Consider the following 18,140-nt stretch of genomic DNA (forward strand, 5'->3'; position numbering starts at 1 on the left):
GTTTGTTGAACCATATTTTATTTCATCCATATAATTTGAAAAAGTTATTTTGTTTTTACTTAATTTTTTTAGAAGAAAGTAGATTAAGTGGATAGAGAGTGCTAGTAGTTGGTGTGTGTGTGTGTATGCATGTGAAATATTTAAATATTTTTAAACCATTAAATGATTTTACTTGCTATTTTAAAATTTACTCACACAAACACTGTCCCTGTTATGTTATAGGAAAGTTATATCAAACATTTATGAACAACTAATTCTAATATTATACAAACTTTTTCTGAAAATCACAGTAAAGAACATTCTCCAATTCATGTCAATATAACATTGAAACCAAAATAAGTAAAATATGAGAAAAGAAAATTAGAACCAAACTCATTTGTGAATTTAGATGCAAACAGTTTAAATAGACATTCACTGAACAAATCCATCCATGTATTAAACAATTCATAGGGTCTCAAAAAGGTTCTAGAAAATAGCTATTCTCTTCCTTTTCCAGGATTTGAACAAATTGATAAATAAAAGATAGTGTCTGTATGGGGACCATAATATCACCTTTGGACACCTGGGGGAAATTTTAAGTTCATTAATTTATTTTTTTAAGATTTTATTTTATTTATTTTATTTTTTAAAAGATTATTTATTTATTTATTTATTTATTTATTTATTTATTTATTTATCTGAGAGAGAGAGAACACAAACAGGATGGGCAGACACAGAGGAAGAAGCAGGATCTCCATGGAGCAGGGAGTCCCGACTCGGGGGACTCAAACCCAGGATCCTGGGATCATGACCTGAGCCGAAGGCAGATGCTTAACTTACTAAGCTCCCCAGAAACCCCTAAGATTTTATTTTTAAGTAATCCCTACATCCAACGTGGGGCTCAAACCCACAGCCCCAAGATCAGGAGTCCCATGCCCTACCGATTGAACCAGCCAGGCACCCCGAAAAATTTTTTATTAGTCAAGTTATTTGCTGTCAGTGAATGCCATAAGCAGATAGCTTTTCCACCCAGTCTTGATGGCAGAGATAGGAACATGCACCTTGCATGTGGTGGGAAAGTGCATCTGGAATGCAGGGGAGTGAGGGATTCAGTGGGCTGGCTGCTGCCAAGAATATGGGCAGAACAGAGCATGCCAGGTTGTTCTCTTTTACCAATCAGATATATCATACCATCTTTTTAGGACCTTAGTGGATAAAATGGAGAGAGTCTATGATTATACAAACAGATTTCTTCGCAGGAAAGAAGCATCAGAAGCAGGGAAAAGGTATTTTCCATCAGTAATCAAGACCTATTTGTATTTATCTCAGGAATGAAGGCATTTTTATTTATTTTATTTTTTATTTTATTTTATTTTTTTAAAGATTTTATTTATTTATTTGAGACAGAGAGAATGAGAGAGAGAGAGCACATGAGGGGGGGAGGGTCAGAGGCAGAAGCAGGCTCCCTGCCGAGCAGGGACCCCGATGCGGTACTCGATCCAGGGACTCCAGGATCATGACCTGAGCCGAAGGCAGTCGCTTAACCAACTGAGCCACCCAGGCGCCCATGAAGGCATTTTTAAATACTGGATTTTATTGATAAAATTGATAAAATATATCAATTTATTGATATAATTTGTCATATTAATATATTCTTTGAAAAGCCATATGATTTTCTCAATAGATATAGGACAACTATTTGACAAAATTCAATAAATTTTCGTGATTAACTAGAACAAAAATGAAAACAGGTGGGGACTACATTGCTGCACTAAATATTATATTTACTATTAAACCATGAGATGCAATGCCTGTAAATTAAAGAACAAGACAAAGATGCTTATTATGACTGAATCTGTTTAGTATTTTTCTGGAAGCCAGGACAAAATGCAGAAGACATGAAAGGTAAAATGATTATGAGGAAGAAACATAGTTGTCACTATTTTTAGATAATGTAATTGTCTCTATAAAAATTCTGGAGACTTGACAGATAAATTCTTAGTGAGCCTAGTAAAGTTACTAAATAATAGCTTAATATATAAAAATCAATTGCATTTCTGTTCACCAGAAATAATTAAAAATGTTATTTAAAAATTCATATTTACAATAACATCAAAAATAAAGTACCTAAACATGTTCATGACTTTATTGAGATAATACAACTTTATTTAAAGACTTAAAGAAGACCCAAACACAGACCAGGATCATGGAGAGGAACTCAATATTATAAACATTACATTTTCCCCCCATATTAATCTACAAATTCCATGTAATTCCAACCAAATTTTGAAAGAATTTTACATACAGCTTGATGAAGTTATTCTAAAATTTATATGGGAGGGAAAAGATCTAAAAAAGCTAAGACAATTTTTTAAAGGACAACAAGGTGAGAACTTATTCTATCAGATATCAGAACTTCTTAAGAAGTGGTAATAATAAAGACATTATGGTATGGTATGATGTGAAGGTGATCAAATGGATCAATGGAATTGATAAAAAGAAATAATAAACAAGTCCACAGGTCTATGGAAACTTGATGTCTGAAACCAAGAGCATGTACTTGAATGAAAAATGGTCCAATAAACTGGAGCTATAAATGTTTATACATGTGAAAAATAATATTGTATTCCTACCTTACATTTTACGAAACTAATTTCCAAGTGGGTTAAAGATTTGAATTGTACGGCTTTGAGAGTAAAACAACAAAATATCCATGCTTTAGATATATAGAAAAATATTTAAACAGGACGTGAATGCACAAAAAATGAAACATTGAAAATTCAACCATATTTAAATTAAAAATACCAACATTATAAGAGAGAAAAGACTAAATACTGACTAGAAATTTACTTAGGCAAATTTGTTTACAATACATATAAATATTAAGGAATTATTAATCAGTATATATAACAAATTTCTATAAATTATCCCAAGGGAAAAATTTACAAAATATATAATCAGGATAATTATAGAAGAGAAAACCTAAATGGTCAAAAGGAATATGAAAATACACACAACTCTCTCTAATGACTTCCCATTCAGTTTTCCATTCCTTCCCCTATGATCCTCTGTACTGTTTCTTATATTCCACATATGAGTGAAACCATATAATAACTGTCTTTCTCTGTTTGACTTATTTTGCTCAGCATAATGGGAAGTCATCATAGAGAAAGAAAAACCATGAAAGACTCTTAACTATAGGAAACAAACTGGGGGTTGTTAGAGGGAAAGTGGGTGGGGGGGATGGGGTAACTGGATGATGGGCATTAAGGAGGGCACACGATGTAATGAGCACTGGGTGTTACATGCAACTGATGAATTGCTGAACTCTGCGTCTGAAGCTAATGATGTATGACTATATGTTGGCTAATTGAATTTAAATTAAAAAAGTAAATAAAATCTAAACATTCTCTCCAGTGAGAGAATGCCTTTTTAAGAAAAAAAAATACAACTCACTAGTAATTTGATAACTGTATATTAATACTGTATTGAAATATAGTTTTGCATTCCTTAGTTTAAAATGCCAAGTTTTGGTGAAGATGTGGAGTCATATATTTCTGGTGAGAAGGTAAATTAGCACAATCATGTTGGAGGCAAATTTGGAAATATTAGTAAAATTAAATATATGCCTCCCAGAATTTCCATCATAGGTACATATTCTAGAGAAATTCTTGACCACATAAACACACACGTAAGTGTATACATATAAATATACTCATACACACACAGGAAGCATTGTTGATCATAGAAAAAAATAGAAACTATTAAGTAAGTCAGTGAAAATTCAGCAAACTGGAGCCACAGCGTCCACGTGGATAAATTTCTCAAATGGATGGCTGGGTAATAAGTAAGTTGCAGAAGTTAGATGGTGGCTCCATGGATGGTTGTTACTTTATCGTAGGTGTATTTTCATGCACTTTCAATACTATTCTATAACAGAAATCCCTCACAAAGGAAAAGCCACATCCCCAACACATCAGTAGAAAGCGCCTGCACCCTGATGTCAGTAATGCCAGGCAGAGCTGTAGCTCTGTAGATGAGATAGTCAGTTTTAGATTAAAACGTAACTTTAGTGGTGGGGAGTATAACAAACTAAACCTGTTGTTAATGTTTCTTGGGCAATCTGGTTCTTCCAAATAGCTTGAGGAATAAACAGAGTGGCTTAACTCTGTCGTGATGTAAAAAGAAAGAATTCTTTTCAATATTTAGTGAGGGTTACGGGTTGAAATGCAGTCCTTTCAAGGAGTTTCCACCAGTGGGTAAAAGCACTTGTCAGAGGAAGCTAGAATTGGTCATGCTTCCGCTCAACTTAGAATCTTGATAGCGTGATGACATTTACCATTTCAATTTAATCGTTTTGAATTTAAATAAAATGTATGACATATTGGGGGACACTTTTCAAGAGCTATGAAAAACCAGAACAAGGGATATACCCCCTCCCACAAGTACCTGAGTATTATGAACATGATTAACCTATACTGAAACCTGGTGCTTCTGAAGCATCCTATATATTCAGTACCATGTGGTAGAAAGGAAATAAGCCGACCTGGGTTTGAATTCTGGTCACACCACTTCATAGAGAAAAAGGATGTATGTAACTCCCCTTGGCCTCAGTTCCATTATCTATAAGATGGGATCACAGAATTGCTTAGAAGGTCATGATTTTTATTGTAATACTGCTTATAAAAGCAAGAATTTGGAAATAGAATTAAATAAATCAGAATAGATTCATATTATTAGATTAATACATGGTCCAAAAAGTATGATATAAATATATGCTCTTATGGAAAGGTGCTCCTGTCATATTGTAAAATGAGCAAAGCAAGCTGCAGAATAATATGTAAAGCATGGACCCCCCCCTTTTTAAAGGTTTATTTATTTATTTGAGCAGGGGAGTGGTAGGGAAGAGGGAGAGAGAGAATCTCCAACAGACTCCCACTGAGCGAGGAGCCCCATGCGGACCTTGATCCCACGACCCAGAGATCATGACCTGAGCCGAAATCAAGAGTCAGACACTTAACCAACTGAGCCACCCAGATGCCCCAAGTGTGGACCCTTTTAAAAATAAAACGTTTATTCACATCCATTCTCTCTTTTTCTCACTTTCTTTATCCATGAAAAAGGTCGAGAAGGATCCACATCAAATGTTTAGTGGTTATCCTTGGGCATGGGAGTTGGGAGAGAAAGTCTTTAAACTTATAAACTTCAGCACCTTTTATTTTTGGAATAGCTTTAACTGTTTTAAAAAGGAAGAGGGATAGAAAGAAGTAAAGGCTGCTTGTAATGATGTGACAAAGTGAGGTGATTTATGTAAAATTCCCAGCACAGGGCCAGGCATTGAATGGCTACTCAGAATTGGTCATAATAGCCCATGCAAATAATATATGAAAAACACATAATTTTCATTCATTCATTCATTCATTCATTCATTCATTCATTCATTCATTCAATCTTTCAATCATTTGGTCATTCATATCCAGTCTAATTCAGATCCCTTCCTCCACTGGCATTAGATCACCAGGGATCAAGGGCTTATTCCTGGTCTTGGGTGAAACACACTAGAACTCTTGGTTTTGGCTCTTTTGCTCCACCATTTTCAGCACACTGTGGGATGATATGTGGCTGATTTTGAAAAATGGAATTTGCTTTGTTTTACTTACACCAGAGTTGCCTTCAGATTCTCTTTCTGCAGCCAATGCAGGCTGATTGCCACCATGGTCTTTCTGTGTGCTTTCTTCTAATTGGGGAGTTTATAGCTGGGGCCTAAGGGATCAATACTGGCTCCCTCAGGAATCTGAGATTCTAGGAGCTGAGCTGGAATTGGAATAAACAATGGTTAGTAGTTATTTTCTGCTGAGGAACATTTAAGCTTTCTAGAAAGGATAAATTTAATTCATGTTACTGTCATTAGGGATCTGTGTGTGTGTTGCCTTGTTATAAAACAACTCTTTAAAAATTTTTTTCTTGTTATAAATCAGGTTGAACAATTTTTATTTTTATTATTTATTTATTTATTTTTAAAATTTTATTTTATTATATTATTTTAGTCACCATACATTACATCATTAGTTTTTGATGTAGTGTTCCATGATTCATTGTTTGCGTATAACACTCAGTGCTCCATGCAATACATGTCCTCCTTAATACCCATCACCGGGCTAACCCATCCCCCTACCCCCCTCCCCTCTAAAACTCTCAGTTTGTTTCTCAGAGTCCATAGTCTCTCATGGTTCATCTCCCCCTCTGATTTCCCCCTCCTTCATTTTTCCCTTCCTTCTCCTAATGTCCTCCATGCTATTCCTTATGTTCCACAAATAAGAAAGTCTTTAAATTGGGGAGTTTATAGCTGGGGCTATAAACAAAATATGATAATTGACTTTCTCTACTTGACTTATTTCACTTAGCATAACCTCCTCCAGTCCCATCCATGTTGATGCAAAAGTTGGGTTGAACAATTTTTTTTAAAAAGATTATTTATTTATTTATTTGACAGAGAGAGAGAGAGAGACAGTGAGAGAGGGAACACAAGCAGAGGGAGTGGGAGAGGGAGAAGCTGGCCTCCTGCCGAGCAGGGAGCCCGATGCGGGGCTTGATCCCAGGACCCCGGGATCATGACCTGAGCTGAAGGCAGACGCTTAATGACTGAGCCACCCAGGCACCCCGGGTTGAACAATTTTTAAAAAAAGATTCATTTTTTTGAGAGAGAGAGAGAATGTGGGGAGGAACAGGGGGAGAGAATCTTCAAGCTGACTCCCCTCTGAGCACAGAATCAGAGGTGTGGCTCGATCTCAAGATCCAAGAGATCATGACCTGAGTTGAAACCAAGAGTCAGAAACTTAACCAACTGAGCCATCCAGGCGCCCCAGTTTCAACAATTTTTAATATGTCTAAGAATCTGTGTTTAGATCCAGAAAGTTGACCTTGTCACCATAGTCAGCAAAAAACATGGTTATCTGAAAAAAAAGAAATCAAAACTAGTCTAAATTTAGGGGCATAGGTCCCTAATGTGACAAATAGGGTTACTTCTATTTGAACATACATTTTTAAAATTATTATTATGTCCAGTTAGCCAACATAACATCATTAGTTTTTGATGTGGTGTTCAACGATTCATTAGTTGTGTATAACACCCAGTGCTCATCACAACACGTGTTGTGATGAGGCTCCTTAATACCCATCACCCAGTTACCCCATCCCCCCTTCTGTAACCCTCAGTTTGTCTTCTGGAATCCAGAGTCTCTCATGGTTTGTCTCCCTCTCTGATTTCTTCCCATTCAGTTTTCCCTCTCTTCCCCTGTGGTCTTCTGTGCTATTCCTTATGTTCCACATATGAGTGAAACCATATAATTGTGTTTCTTTGTTTGACTTATTTCACTTAGCATAAACCCTCCAGTTCCATCCATGTCGATGCAAAAGTAATATGGCCAAGTAATATTCCGTTGTATATATGAACAAGATCTTTATCCATTCATCCGTTGAAGGGCATCTCGGCTCTTTCCACAGTTTGGTTACTGTGGACATTGTTGCTATGAACATTGGGGTGCATGTGCCCCTTCTTTTCACTACATCTGTATCTTTGGGGTAAATGCCTAGCAGTGTAATTGTTGAGTTGTAGGGTAGCTTTATTTTTAACATCTGGAGGAACCTCCATGCTGTTTTCCAGAGTGGCTGTACCAACTTGCATTTCCACCAACAGTGTAACAGGGTTCCCCTTTCTCCACATCCTTGCCAACATTTGTTGTTTCCTGTCTTGTTAATTTTTGCCATTCTAACTGGTGTAAGGTGGTATCTCATTGTGGTTTTGATTTATATTTCTCTGATGGCTAGTGATGTTGATCATTTTTTCATGTGTCTATTAGCCATTTCTATGTCTTCATTGGAAAAGTGTCTGTTCATGTCTTCTGTCCATTTCTTGACTAGATTATTTGTTTTTTGGGTGTTGGGTTTGATAAGATCTTTATAGCTCTTGGATACCAGTTCTTTATCTGAAATGTCATTTGCAAATATCTTCTCCCATTCCGTGGGTTGCCTCTTAGTTTTGTTGACTGTTTCTTCTGCTGTAAAGAAGCTTTTTATCTTGATGACGTCCCAAAAGTTCATTTTTACTTTCATTTCCCTTGCCTTTAGAGACATATCTTGAAAGAAGTTTCTGTGGCTGATGTTGAAGAGGTTACTGCCTATGTTATCCTCTAGGAATTTGATGGATTCCTTTCTCACATTGAGGTCTTTCATCCATTTTGAGTTTATCTTTGTGTATGGTGTAAAAGAATGGTACTTATTTTCTATTAACACTTTGATAATTGTTTATTTGAAGAAAAAATTTACTCTTAATCTCTTCTTTCTTTTTTTTCTAAAAATGTATATATTTTAAAAATAAGCCCTGGATAATTTCTTTCTTCCAATTGCACTTTATGCCATCAGAACGTTTCAGATAACAATTTGTGGAATAAGCTATTATAAGAAGTTTTTTGGCTATAAAGTTGCTAGGGTTAAACCTTTAATTTAATCAGTGAGAGTAGAAGGCTAGATTCAGTGAGTCTGTAGCTTTTGATTAACAAGCATACCTGTGAAGGAGAATTATGGTCAAAAGTCTGGTGAATCAACATTCAACATTACTTATCACATGACCGGTGTCTCAGTTAGGAATGTGTTCTACTCCTGGTAGGAAAAAAACCCCAATTTACTTTGGCTCACAAAAACAGGGACTTATTTTTCCTTTATAACAATAGTTTGGAAGTTTTGACTTGCATTTTTTTTTTTTACATAGAAAAAGTAATAATTTTTATCTGGAATTATTTAATTTCATTTGACATGATTGATCTCAAATTTTTAAGAGTCTCCTATATTTGCTGATTTGAGTTCTAACAAAATAAAATATAGTAGATAAAATAATTGTCATGTAACGTTTTGAAAGAAAACCTATGGAGGCATTTCCTTTACCATGAAAATTTGGGTAAAATACATTTGTATTTGAAAATCGCACCTTAATCCAAAAGAATACAAACAGAAGCAATTATGTTAGAGATTTAGAATAATAAAACTGAAATATTGAATCAAAATCCATCTTACAAATTGGAAATTGAGTTCATCAACCAGTTAAAATAAGCTTAATCAGGCTTGACATTTCATTTTCTTATTCTCTTGTTATATTTTTCCCCCAAATTAAATTGATAGGTGAAGTAGTAGCTTCTCATTTTCTAAAAATTCAACTAAAACTATAGTCATAGGTCAAACTATATATATATGTGTAAATATATAATGTATAAATAAATATGAATATGAATATAAATATAAATATATGCTCTTCGTTAGGAAAATGCAAGGTTTCCCCAAATCCAGCAGATGTTTACTCACATCTTACTATCTGGAAATGTGTTATATGAGTAGCAGAGATCTCAGTGTCTTGTACCACATCTCCTCAGCTACTTGATTTCATGCATCTGTGGTGGACAGTGCTGTCTGTGCTACTAGTGACCAGTTCCCTATGGTATCTCTCTGCTTCTCTGCCTCAGGAATATCTCCGAAACTGTGGAAGATCTTGCGTGACCTTTAAGCAATGGTGGAGAAGGATTGAATAATTGTCTTGTCCTTCAGAGACTAAGACTGAGTTCTAGTTTCCAGGGTGTAAGCCAGCTTTCCTTCTATAGCTCACTCTTCCTGCTCTCTGCTGCTTGGGATAACTCCCACCAAAAAGGTTAGCAAACTGCATAGTCTGAGGGAACAGTTCCCATCAGACTGGTGTCACTTCAGACACCAGTCAAAAGTTCAGGGGTCTCTAGGGCCACCCCTATCTGTAGTTGGTTACAAATATGGGGGCCTTTCCACAATCACCCTCAGGTTTGACAATTCAGTAGGATGACTCACTGAACTCTGGTGATATGGGCTGAATACTTGTGCCCCTCTAAATCCTCTGTTGAAATCCTAATCCTCAATATGATATGTGCAGCCCTGATGAGTGGGATTCATTCTCTTATAGAAGAGACCCCAGAGAGGTCTCTAGATCTTTTTCTACCACTGAGGACATAGCAGACGTTGGCAGACTGCCATCCAAAATGTGGCTCTCACCAGACCCTGACCATGCTGACACCCTGATCTCAGACTTCTAACTTCCAGAACTGTGAGAAATAAATTTCTGTTGTTTAGAAGCCACTCAGTCTATGGTAATTTGTGATAGAGCCCAAACTGACTAACACATCAGGAAAAAACTCTACATACAATTTTAGTTTTACTATAATAAAGAGATACAAATTAAAAGTAGCCAAAGGAAGAAATGCATAGGGCAAAGTTTGTGAGGATCCAAACACAAAAATTGCATTGTCCTCAGAGATGTATTACCCTCCTGAACATCAACATGTAGCAACACACATGGAATATTGCTGACCTGGGAGATTCACCTTTAGTATCCAGTTTCTTTGTGGCTCTATGTATGACATATTGCTCATGTGGCTGATCTTTCATTCTCAACTTGTCCTGGAGGTTGGGGATAGTACCTTTGGTCCCAGGTTCCTCTGTGGATGTTAGAACTGATGAGGCATGTCTCAAAGCTTCCATCATAAATAACAAGGTTAGGCTGTCCAGTGGCCAAATTCTCCAGGCAAACAAAGACACTCATATTAGGAAGGACATTTCAGGGGCTTACAGATCACCCCAGTAGCTGAGGACATTGACCAGACTGCTCTTTAGGTTATGGTTAATTCTTCACGATACACCTCCTGCATATGTTACTTTTACCCAAGTCCATATCCCAGGGATACAAACTAAGATACATGCCATCCTAGCTACAAAGAAAGCTGAGAAGTGTAATAACTTCTTACCTGGCTGCATCATCTTCCACACAAAATAGGAGTAAGAGGAGAATGGACAGACAACCAGCTACATTTTGCAGCAGCTAGTGAATACTCATAAGGGATGGTGAGTAGACTGTCTTTCAGCTTCTGTAGTTATTCTTTTCTCTGTGTTGTTCTTTTCTAAACTTTTGTGTGTGATGCTATATTTTCTTCCATCTCAGTCTAGACTAATATTTCCTGTAAAGTTAGCCATCTTGCTAATCATCGACTTAAAATTTTGGTTGAAGAATTGAGTTTCTATCATAATGTTTTAGAGACAGTTGCCAAACCCAAAACACCCTTTAAATCATGGGCTGCTGCTGATTTATGAAACAAAAGTGTAGCTGGTGATTTATGAAACAATGTATGATTATACATCAGACAATTACTACTCTGTAGGTGGGAAAGGAAGTTTTTCTTTTGGATAAGGGCTAACAATCACTAACCATTTCCTGGTCACGGCCCAGATCAACCATTTCCTCCTTCATATAAATTTCAGGGATTTCACTGCTTATGTCCATTTGTCACAGAACTTATTTCCTTTTAGGGTTTCTTTCACCTCGGTATTGAATGCAGAGTACTGTGTGACTCTCCATTTTGCACCTTATTTCCAATTTGGCCACTTAGACTTCCCAACATGTACTGCTTTTCTTTGTTTTATCATCTTTACCCTCCAGCTTTACTGAAGTATAATTGGCAAAGTTTGTATATATTTGAGATATACATCTTGATATTTTGACATAAGTATCCATTGTGAAATGATCACCACAATCAAACTCATTGACATATCCATCACTTTACATGATTATAATTTTCCTTCTTCTGCCCTCTTAGCAAATTGCAAATATACAATACAGTATTTTAACAATAGACACCATATTGTACATTAGTCTCTGATTTTCCAGGGTCTCAGGACACCCTTTGTCTACTTTGCCAATGACTCTCTAGCAATTGTTCCTGATCCTGGTCTTTGAAGGTACTTGGACCTTCCCTTTATAGAAGGTCTCCTCCTTTACAAAGGTAGAGTCTTTGCTGGAAAGATTCTGGTCATCCCACATTAACTCCAGGTTAATTTTTTCTCTTTCAGAATTAATGCAGGATATCATATTTGAAAAATACATCTTCTTCTCTTGCCCAATTCTTTTTCTGCTGTTGTTTAATAATACATTTTCTGACCAGATCATTGGTTTGGTGTTATTTTCATGTGAAACTTTCTTTTTCATGTAGCTAACATGGCCTCTTTAGATTCACCATTTCCACCATTTACCCTCAATCTACCTACTAAAGCACTTCTGTCAATAGTTTATCTTCTGATTCAAAGGACTCTTGGACTCCCTTCAACTTGTTATTGAATTCCTATGGTTTAAAGTTATTTGTCTAGATTAAAATGACTGGTAGCCTTTCATAAGTGAATTGTTTAGGTTTTTGGATCAATCTATATTCTAGTTTTTCTATTTTTATTGGGGAGAGATATAGAAAATGTTTCTGGAAGTTTCCTTACCTCATGCAAGAAAGAGATGGATTCAGAATAAAGAGGGTAACTAATGACAAACATAAGTCATAATCACATAAGAAATAAGTGTTTTCAACTGCTAGAGAGTGTAACTAATATGGGACTATTAAGTAGGAAGTATAGCCAGATTCATAGGGACTTTTCAAAGCAGTACGTTTATTTTACATTCAGGCTTATGCAATAATATGAAGAGTTTCCTTGTAGATAATTTAGGGAAGTTGGTTAAGTGAATGGAAAATAATGAACTTCAATTTTAATATTGATTACATACAAAATTGAAGTTTTCTAGTCTTTAAGAACATATCTGAAATATATTTGAAGCAACTAAATACTTTGTGAAGTCTGTATATACTTTTTAATATTTTAAATATTCTCAATAAAGTATGGGTAGTATGAGACATATTTCTCAAGCTATATTCAGGGAGAAAATTAGTTCCATGAGATGGAACTTGCATCTTTCTTCTCTATTGAAAGAGGTAGCATTGGCTTAAGACGTGAACATGTTCCCAACTTTAGAAACATTACACAGTGGTCAAACATCCCTACTTGATGCTTTGATGTGTTGAATTTTAAAAACTTGCGTCCAACCTAGAAGTACTTTTTCCTCATCACGTTTAGAGCTTCTTTTACCTCTTTATTTCTCAAACTATAGATCAGGGGGTTCAAAACGGGAATCACAATGCCATAAAATACAGAGGCCACTTTCATATTCTCCTGGGAATTATTAGCCTGAGGCTGTAAGTACATATATGATAGGGTTGTATAGAAAATGATGACTGCTGTCAGGTGGGAGGCACACGTGGAGAAGGCTTTTTTCCTTCCTGCAGCAGAAGATATCTTCAGGATGGCGGCCATGATATACATGTAGGAAAAGATGACAGCCAACACAGTGAACATCAAGTTAAATCCCACAAAAACAACAAGGAGCATGATGTTGATGTCAATATTGGAGCATGAAAGGGCAAGAATTAGAGGGACATCACAGAAAAAATGATTGATGGTATTGGATTTGCAGAAGTACAGTGAAAATGTAAAACCTGTGTGCACAGAAGCATTTATTGAACCCATGATGTATGAACTAGCTACCAATTGGATGCAGACTCTTTGGGACATGATTATGGGATAGTGAAGTGCGTTACAGATGGCTACATAACGGTCCACTGCCATAGTAGCCAGGAGGTAGCAGTCACTGGTTGCAAATATTGCATAAACCAATAATTACATTACACAGCCCTCCAATGATATAGACTTATTTTCTAATATGAAGTTTTGCAGCATCTTGGGAGTGATAGCAGATGTATAACAAATATCAACAAAGGCCAAATGTTGTAGAAAAAAGTACATAGGTGTTTGAAGTCTGGAATCTGTTTTGATGAGTAGGATCATCCCAATGTTACCCACCATGGAGGTCACATAGATGACCTGAAATACAATGAAGAGGATGTATCGAAACCTGTGTTGGGCACCAAATCCCAGAAAAAAAAATTCAGTCACTTCAGTGTTATTTTCTTTTGTCATGGCTACCAAAGCCTAGAAAGGACCAGGGAGAGGACCAAGAAAAGAAAGAAAATCTTTGTGACTTCTTGAAAGAACAAGTCTCTTATATTTCAGCCACCTGTTTTTAAATTTGATTCTTATGGCAAACACTCACAACAGGATTTATTGCTTTCTATATTTCTTCTACTTCCTTGGTAAGTAATCACCACATAAAAAGTGGTATGTGAGCCATGATTTTTTTTTTAAATTTTATTATGTTATGTTAGTCACCATACAATACATCATTGGTTTTTGATGTGGTGATCCATGATCCATTGTTTTCGTATAACACCCAGTGCTCCATGCAGCACGTGCCCTCCTCAATACCCATCACCGGGCTAACCAATCCCCCCTTCCCCATCCCCTCTAAAACCCTGTCTGTCTCTCAGAGTCCACCGTCTCTCATGGTTCATCTCTCCCTCCAATTCCCCCCCTCCATTTTTCCCTTCCTTCTCCTAATGTCCTCCATGCTATTCTTTATGTTCCACAAATAAGTGAAACCATATGATAATTGACTTTCTCTGCTTGACTTATTGCACACATAATCTCCTCCAGTCCCATCCATGTTGATGTCAAAGTTGGGTATTCATCCTTTCTGATGGCTGAGTAATATTCCATTGTATATATGGACCACATCTTTATCCATTCATCTGTTGAAGGGCATCTCGGCTCTTTCCACAGTTTGGCTATTGCGGACATTGCTTCTATGAACATTGGGGTGCATATGGCCCTTCTTTTCACTACATCTGTGTCTTTGGGGTAAATACCCAGGAGTGCAATTGCTGGGTCATAGGGTAGCTCTATTTTTAAATTTTTGAGGAACCTCCACACTGTTTTCCAAAGTGGCTGTACCAACTTGCATTCCCACCAACAGTGTAAGAGTATTCCCCCTTCTCCACAACCTCTCCATGATTTGTTTTTAAAATGAAGGCTATCTCATAGAAGGAGATCGACTTCTAATATGTGTGATTCTAAGAAACACAGATTAACACATGTTTTCACTATATTAAACAGGTATCCATATTTGCTGAAAGCAATATTCAAATATGATTTGGCACCTTTTCAACACCCGAGGTTTTCTCAGCCATTTATCCATCTAATCCTGGTCAAGCTCCTGAAATTAGTAGCATTAATTAGAGAAATTTTCTGAGGCCTGTTCAGGGTATACACATGTTTGAAGACTTTAGAGTGTCTTTCTACTACTATCCTTAGCATGCAACTCCCATCTTTACATGCCAGATAGTCCTCTCATTTTATATATACATGTATGCATATATACGTGCATATATAGAAAGAAGGGTAACAACATCACTTATGTTATTTAAATGCCAAAAGTGTTTCTCTTGGATCTAATTAGCATGAAGCAACTTGAAAAAATCCAGATGATGGGAAATTCTACAAATTAACTGGCTTAGACACTTCAAAAATATCAATTTCATAAAAGACAAACAAATATAAAATAAAACAGGGGACTGTTCTAGATTTAATAAGAGTAGAAAGACATTGCAATGAAATTCAATACACAATCCTTCATTGGCTCCTGAATCTGCAAATACAACATCTACTAAAGATATTGTGGGGAAAAGTGGGGGAACTAGAATAGTGAGTATATATAATGTAATTTCATCCATATCAAATTTCTTTGGTGGGAACAAGTGGTTATAACAGAGATTTTCTTTGTTTGCAGAAGGTACATGCTATATATCTCTCATCTATCCATTTGTATGTGTGGAGATAAAGCAAAAGGGAAAGAAAAAGAATTGGTTAATGTAGGTGCAGTGTATCCCAGTGCTCACTGCACCATCATTTTAACTTTTATGAAGGTTTTATATCTAAATGTAAGAAGTTAATGAAAAGCATGGATAAAATAAAACACTGTCATGCAAAAAAAAAAAATGGAGAGAGTTAAGCATCAATTGTTGTGCACTAAATATGCTTGTAAAGACTGTTGTTCGGAAGATAGTAATATGATCCTTTAAAAAGTCCCAGAAATAAGAGGAATGGGGAGCTTAGAAATTGGTAAACAGGTGAAAAAGTTGGAATAGAGGTGGTATAAAATATTAGTAATATTTTCCATTGGGAAGGGGTCAAGAAACTGAAAATATCAGCTAACACTGACAGATTAGAGGGTTCAATAGATTTAAGATGCTCTAAAATTCTTATACTTTCAACTTTTACTTAGATGTATATATTTTCAAAAATTACAAAAGATAAAAGTGAAGTTTTCTTTTAAAGTTTAGGGGAAGAGAAGGAATTTAAAAATCAATCTAAATAACCTTAATGAAGGAGATAAAAAGAATAATAGAAAAAAAAACCAAGACAAACAGAAATCACCTGAAAAGGCATAAGTCTAAATGAATTAGTGAGGATAATAAATATAAAAGGAATAAACTCATCATTAAAATTCAATGATTATCAAATTGGATTTTAAAAATGTAGATCAGGCTATGTGATAGACAAAGTATTAAAAAGAACCCAAACAAGTAATGATTAAATAAATAATGGAATAAAAATAATAGAAAATTATCCATCAGTTAAATTGAGTTCACTAGGCCTACATTTCTCTACCCACATTTTAAAATCTGGAACTGGAAGAGATTATGCTAAGTGAAGTAAGTCAAGCAGAGAAAGTCAATTATCATATGGTTTCACTTATTTGTAAACATAAGGAATAGCATGGAGGACTTTAGGAGAAGGAAGGGAAAAATGAAGGGGGGTGGAATCGGAGGGAGACATGAACCATGAGAGACTATGGACTCTGAGAAACAAACTGAGGGTTTTAGAGGAGATGGGGGTGGGGGGGATGGGTAAACCCGGTGATGGTTATTAAGGAAGGCATGTATTGCCTGGAGCACTGGGTGTTGTACACAAACAATGAATCATGAAACACTACATCAAAAACTAATGATGTACTGTAAGGTGATTAACATAACATAATAAAAAAAAATAAAATCAGAATGTTGAGGAAAAGAGCTTCTTGACCAATTACAATAAGATAGAATACTGGGACTTCCATAGTATTGGTGATATTTTATATTCATAGATATCTGGTGGTTACATGTGCTCGCTGTATTTTCTGTATGCCTTTTTTTTAATTATTAAATATTTTTTGTACATATTTTACACCCCCTAAGTTGCTTTTAAAGTACAGGTTACAGGCATACCAATTCTCCACAAGTCAAAATGCTGCCAGTTTTTTTTTTTTTTTTTAAATCAAAGCCACACCTCCTTTTCAAGACATTAGAGAAACAAGGGTATTACCATTTTAAGGGTTAGAAGAGGTCAATTCAGTCCAAAGAAAAAATAGAGCATTTCAGGTGTTGAAAACAATGGTCAGAGATTTTGGGTCTAAAGTGGCAAGCAAATTACATCCAGTCCTCAAATCTAATTTTTATGTTGGTTCTCTTGACAGAAGTTAGAGTTAATAGTGTCCAAAAGGAGATACAAACCATATGCTGTTTGACTTTAGTTTAGCAAATAATCTCATTTTATCACAGGATATAGAAACTTTCCCTAAAATAAATGGCTTTACAATTGGTTCTAGAAATATGTTTGGGATTGTATAAGATGGAGAGCTATATGGCCAGGGAAGGCAGCTCCAAGCAGAGGAAGTATTTGAACAAATGCATGGTGATGTTGCCCCACAAGCTAAGGGAAAGAGGCAATAGGGAGTCACAATATATACAATTAAGGAGTGTTGCTCTAATTTCTGTATTAGGTTACCGTGGACTTTTTTTGTACCTCTTTCAGAGATATTCTCTCCCCTCCCAGTATTATTGACATATAATTGAATGTAATATTGTATACGTTTAAGGTGTGATTGTGAGGATTTGATACACATGTATATTGCAAAATGTTTATCACAATAAAGTTAGTTAACATACCCTTCACCTCACATAATTATCATGTTGTTACGGTGAGAATATTTAAAATCTACTCTTACGGCAACTCTCACAATACAGTGTTGTTAACTACAGTCACCTTTCTATGCATCAGATCCCTGGAACTTATTCCTTTTATAACTGAAAATTTGTTCCCTTTGACCAACATTTCCCCATTTCCTCCACCCTCTGACCCCCAGCAACTACTGTTCTACTCAGAGATATTCTTTTTTTTTTTTTTAATTTAAAAAAAATTTTTTAAAATTTATTTATTTATTTTTTTTATTCTTATGTTAATCCCCATACATTACATCATTAGTTTTAGATGAAGTGTTCCATGATTCATTGTTTGTGCATAACACCCAGTGCTCCATGCAGAATGTGCCCTCCTCAATACCCACCACC

At 35.8% G+C, this 18,140-nt stretch overlaps 1 protein-coding gene across 1 annotated transcript; it reads right to left on the reverse strand.

Moving 5' to 3' along the window:
• Window positions 1-12,906: 12,906 nt before the first annotated feature.
• Window positions 12,907-13,836, reverse strand: LOC102744690 (olfactory receptor 5AK3-like). Its single transcript, XM_031017678.2, is given in 1 exon segment — window positions 12,907-13,836. A coding segment is annotated over 1 exon segment (930 nt).
• Window positions 13,837-18,140: the final 4,304 nt, after the last annotated feature.

The sequence above is a fragment of the Leptonychotes weddellii genome, chromosome 11 (genome assembly GCF_054177405.1).
Source record: "Leptonychotes weddellii isolate Sample4059 chromosome 11, ASM5417740v2, whole genome shotgun sequence".
In the NCBI taxonomy this organism is placed as follows: domain Eukaryota; kingdom Metazoa; phylum Chordata; class Mammalia; order Carnivora; family Phocidae; genus Leptonychotes; species Leptonychotes weddellii.